Source organism: Sinocyclocheilus rhinocerous, unplaced genomic scaffold (assembly GCF_001515625.1).
Source record: "Sinocyclocheilus rhinocerous isolate Xijiao unplaced genomic scaffold, SAMN03320098_v1.1 scaffold1063, whole genome shotgun sequence".
Lineage (NCBI taxonomy): Eukaryota > Metazoa > Chordata > Actinopteri > Cypriniformes > Cyprinidae > Sinocyclocheilus > Sinocyclocheilus rhinocerous.
Window position 1 is genome coordinate 843,007 of NW_015625586.1, and position 5,265 is coordinate 848,271.

The 5,265-nt window shown below is 35.1% G+C and overlaps 1 protein-coding gene and 1 long non-coding RNA gene across 3 annotated transcripts in view; one reads left to right on the forward strand and one right to left on the reverse strand.

Annotated features, from left to right (window-relative positions):
- LOC107755157 (uncharacterized) overlaps positions 1 to 976 on the forward strand; it is a 9,295-nt gene extending 8,319 nt beyond the window's left edge. For both annotated transcript variants that reach the window (XM_016571864.1, XM_016571872.1), the window contains exons 12-13: positions 530 to 611; positions 723 to 976. In XM_016571864.1, the coding sequence (XP_016427350.1) occupies positions 530 to 606 (77 nt within the window). In that variant the 3' untranslated portion in view covers positions 607 to 611; positions 723 to 976. The remainder of the gene's footprint in view (positions 1 to 529; positions 612 to 722) is intronic.
- Positions 977 to 1,830: 854 nt separating this feature from the next.
- LOC107754651 (uncharacterized) lies at positions 1,831 to 2,473 on the reverse strand. The gene is made up of 2 exons (XR_001641606.1): positions 2,300 to 2,473; positions 1,831 to 2,077 (listed from the first exon to the last, which is right to left on the reverse strand). It is a non-coding gene; the product is annotated as an uncharacterized LOC107754651 (long non-coding RNA).
- Positions 2,474 to 5,265: the final 2,792 nt, after the last annotated feature.

A 5,265-nucleotide genomic window follows, 5' to 3' on the forward strand; every position in this document is an offset into this window, starting at 1 on the left:
TGAAATTGGGTAAAGAGAGCCCACCGTTCAGCTGGCATCTTTGAAGCAACGATTTCCGAATTCTGGGCACTTTACCACCCCACAAAAATTCAGTGACAATCTGGTCGATAGATTCGATTTCAGATAAATGCTGTTCTTCTGAACTTTCTAGTCATCAAAGAAACCTGAAAAAATTTAAGAATTGTCCTGTTTTTGCTGTACTTTGGATCCATTAAATGCAGGCTTGGTGAGCAGAAGAAACTTCTTTAAAAAAACATTAAAAATCTTACTGTTCAAAAACTTTTGACTGGTAGTGTATAAATATATATATTTACTTAATATTTAAAATATATTTTCCAAATGCAGGCTGCTCTTTGATAAATGCAAAAAAGCAGGGCTTTACAAACACAAGAATAGCAAAATGTATTACATTAGCTAAAACCATAAAATGTATTTATAATTTATCAAACAATAATTATATAAAGTTTTATTTTTATATGATCAACATACCAAATAATTAATTATTCTTTATGGTCCTCCTCCTCAACAGGTCTGTCCCGTGGAAGTCAAAGCAGTGATGAACGGGACAGCTCTGATTATGTCAACACAGACCCTAATTTACAATAACCAAGGTACTATGTAGTTCTCTAATTTTACTGTATGCGCGTATGTCGATATATTTTGGATTGTCCATTGAATGGAAGAGAGAAAAAAAAATCTTATTCCATTTTCCTTTTCTTCAGGATTTGCCTTTTACCAAATAATGACAGTTAAAAAGGTCAGACCTAAGAATCATCCTGACTGCCAGAAGAGTTTTCAGATTTACCTGTGCTTTGAATTTTGAAGTGCATCACCAAGAAAGCTTTGAACCATCGTCACCTCCGAAAACTTCCTCCCTCAATCCTTATGACAGATTTGCTGACGAAACCTGAGAATGTTTTTTTATTTTTTTTTATTAACATTTGCTGTTTACAGTGTACTGCATCCAGGCTTTTACTTTCAAATATATTAACTTTTTTTTTTTGACCCTTCCATGCGTTCTCTAATTTTACTGTATGCGCGTATGTCGATATATTTTGGATTGTCCATTGAATGGAAGAGAGAAAAAAAAATCTTATTCCATTTTCCTTTTCTTCAGGATTTGCCTTTTACCAAATAATGACAGTTAAAAAGGTCAGACCTAAGAATCATCCTGACTGCCAGAAGAGTTTTCAGATTTACCTGTGCTTTGAATTTTGAAGTGCATCACCAAGAAAGCTTTGAACCATCGTCACCTCCGAAAACTTCCTCCCTCAATCCTTATGACAGATTTGCTGACGAAACCTGAGAATGTTTTTTATGTTTTTTTTATTAACATTTGCTGTTTACAGTGTACTGCATCCAGGCTTTTACTTTCAAATATATTAACTTTTTTTTTTGACTCTGCCATGTAATATATAGCTTTTTGTCATTAAAATGAATAAACATGTTAGCTATTGGTTTGTAAATGGCTACATAAATTTTACAATACAAGATGTACAAATCATATGGTGTATGGTGCTACAATATGAATAGAAATTGTAATTATGGCTGAGAAATTTAGCGAATGCCAGCCGTAAAGATCAACTCCGAGAATAACATTCAAAACACATGAGACAAAAGGAGAGTTTAAAAATTTATTTTTATACACTTTTTTTTTTTGTTCTTTTTTTTAACCATTTATTATTTGCTTATTTAATAAGGGGGTTGAGGACAAAGAGAGAGGGCACTGTATTTTTTATAAAAATGTCCCTCATTCTTTCCATTTTTGTTCCTTCTTACACGCTCACTCGTTCCCTCTTTCTGCATTAGACACTGTGCCCCCGTCCACTCAAATTAAAAATAAAAAGGAAAAAAAACCCCCAATAAAACAAGCACATTCAGTCTTGCCAGAGGTATCTAAAACAAAATCTGTTCAGTTGGATTTTATGTACAAACGCATATGCGATCACACAGGAGATCCAGATGGGGGCGCTCTCTGTCACTCTGTGGTGATCCACACAGTTTCAGTCTCAGCCGCTCTGTCAGTTTCCAGGAGGGTGGAATGGAATCTGCTGGGAAGGATGAGCCTGCACTGACACTGATGGGAGCAGAGAAACACACAAATTAATAATTTGTAATAAAACAAATTAAAAACTGAATAGTAAAAGTAATACAAATAAAATCTTGGTAAATGCATTTGCACAATGCTGTATTTTAAATATCAATTAGATCTAATTCTGTAAGCTTGTAGCTTTCAGCACACAAATTACTTGACTGCAACAAACAAACGTATTTGGTTTTTTGTTTGTAAGAAACTCACCCTGAGGTGGTCCAATGTAGGTGTAGTGCTGGTGGGGTCCCTGCTGGGGTGGAGGATGCCCATGCTGGGGGCCAGAACCCTGCTGAGGGGGTGGTGGGGCATGAAGCAACATCACAGGTGGAGGGCCGTGACCTCCTGAGTGGTGAGGACCCGAGAGAGCATGGGTCTGAAAGAAAAAGCAAAAAAAAAAAAAAAAAAGCACAAAAAGAGAAAATGTAAATTAAAAAAAAAAAAAAAAGGGAAGAAAATGAATGCAAAAATAGGTAAGTGTATAAATTTTTTTTTTTTTTTTTTACTATGACAGAACACTCGGTAATGATTCAGATGCAGGGTTCCTACATATACTGCAAAACGACATTCCAGGACTTAAGGACTTTCTAACAATATTGTTATCTTTCAAATAATAATAAATAAACTAATAAAATAAAGTGGTACAAATAAAGTGCAGCACAAGCAAAGCATGCAATGACTGTGGCCACTTTAACATTTGAAAGGATACTATGGCAAAGTTATCACTTTCCTTTTATTTTATGAATACACGATTTACCGTATGAATGAAAGCTATATCATACACTTGGAAAATTATGAGCTATATCATGCACTAGGTGTGTGACAAACTTAGCTCATGAGCTGGGACAAAATACAGAGACTTGGTTCACTAGAACGAGATAATATTTTAATAGTTTTAAGAAATTTTCAATTACAAAACATTTGTCGTTTAATCACAAAATGCAAAACAATGCGGTTGTACTTTGAAATGTTTAACTAATCTAGGGCCGTAACTAACAATTATTTAGGTAATTAAGTAATCTACTGATTATTTTGACAATTGAGTAATCTGGCTTTAGTATGACTATTTATATATAAACTATTTGAACCAATTATGATTGCCTCATCATTAAAGTATCAAAACCAAGTAATTACATGGTTTTATTGAACAACACTGTTAAAATACATAATGTATTATGCCTATATATATAATATGAACATAACCAACTTAAAGTCCGCGTGAACTGGAAGTTGCTGCTGACTTTCAGTATGGTGATGTATATCCACCTGAAACAGAATATTGAGTAGAGGGCGAGGTTTTATTTTTGAGCTCCTCCTCATCTTTCACTCGCAGCAAACTAACGGTTGGAGGGGCGTGATTAAGCAAATTCTGCCCAAGCCGTCAAACTGACCTCATCAGAGCAGGAGCGCCATTCCGGAGCGGAAACAAATGATCAGATTTTGATTAAAGATTACCAAGACAATTTTTTTCAGAGGATTAATTGTTCACTTTAAGACTAACAATGTGCAAAAATAAATATGGTAAATTTTGATTTCATGCGGACACAAGCAAACTCAGAGCAACTTTTATTTTGAAATCGCTATGTACAGCTAGGGCTGTGCGATTAATCGAAATCGAATCGAAATCGCGATTTGATACGTTGCAATTTGCTAATCGCAAAGCCTGCGATGTGGACGTGATATTACTCTGTTCCAGAGCATATGCATGACTGCCAGCCTTGAGTTGCAGTCTTACTTGCCCTGGGCAAGAGTAAGCGCACCTGGCATAGGTTTATAAATGATTTATATTACAAATCTAGCGAGATAACGCACAGTTTTCCCAGATAAACATTAAGAAACCCAAACTCACAGCATATGCAGAGGAAGAGTTTGTCGACCGAGCTGCTGAGATGGAGACGTGCTCCACGTTTGCAAATGATAACAGTGCAACACAAAGTGTGTCAGACTTTATATGCGTTGAAACCCAAACAAACAGCACATGCAATAAAAGACCGAACAATATAATGCAAGTTAGGCATATGATGGTAAGAAATGTTCATGTTGCAATTAATTGCTAATGCTTTTATCACGGTATACGGTATTATCACGAAATAGAAATTTAGTTGCAAAAAAAGTGGTCATAAACTATAACAGGTTTAATACATTTTTTTAGGGATGCACAATATTGGATTTTTGCCAATATCAGATATGCCGATATTTTTCAACTCATTTTGGTCGATAGCCGATGCCGATATATTTCCTTTTGTTTGGAAACAACACCAAGTCTCTCCTGTGCACAAATTATAAGCAAATTCTTTTTAATTTTGGTTAGTTTTTAACGAACTTATTTGTTAGAATTAAATAAACAATAATGAAGTTCTTTTATAATGACAGTACATTGAAGATTTGAAAATAACTATAAATAAACTATATTCAATCTCTGCATTTTTTCCCCAGAAACATGCAGTGGTAACCTTAATATTTTATTTTAAGACTTAACATTTGTAAATGGTCTAAAGCAAAAGCTTGTTTACATCAGAGTGCGCATGCGGTCTTTTACGCAGCACACAGCGGTGTTGTGCATTGTGACCAGTTGATGGAGAAAATAATCTTAATGCGTTCAAAAAATCGGAATAATTTGTTTTAAATAATTATTCATGGTATTTTGAAGTGCCCACGATAACAATACCGTGCATATTCATTACCGTGATATATCGCATTACCGAATACCAGCACATGTCTAATGCAAGCACTATCAAAAGGTTTTACCACAAACTCAACTTTATACTGATATCGCGAGACCGCTTTTCTAGTAATATCGCAAGATCTCGAGCGCTCCCAAAAGCCGGGAGAAATGGTATTTTACACGTGCAGCATTGTTAATTTTGCGTAAAAAGATAGTTTTTAATCGAAAACAAAAATGAACACTAATTTCATATATACTGCCTTTTAAAAATTCAAGTACTTTTTAAGTACCTTCAACCCTCTACATTGCGAGTAAATCACTCGCATATGCGACTAAATCTTCACTCTGACAGATATGCATCTATGGTTTACCATTTAAGTAAGTTTTTAGGAAGTAGTGCAGCTGCTTTGTTTATGGGGTTTGAGGTTTGTTTATGGGAAGTCGTGGCCTAATGGTTAGAGAGTAGGACTCGTAACCCAAAGGTTGCGGGTTCGAGTCTCGTACCAGCAGG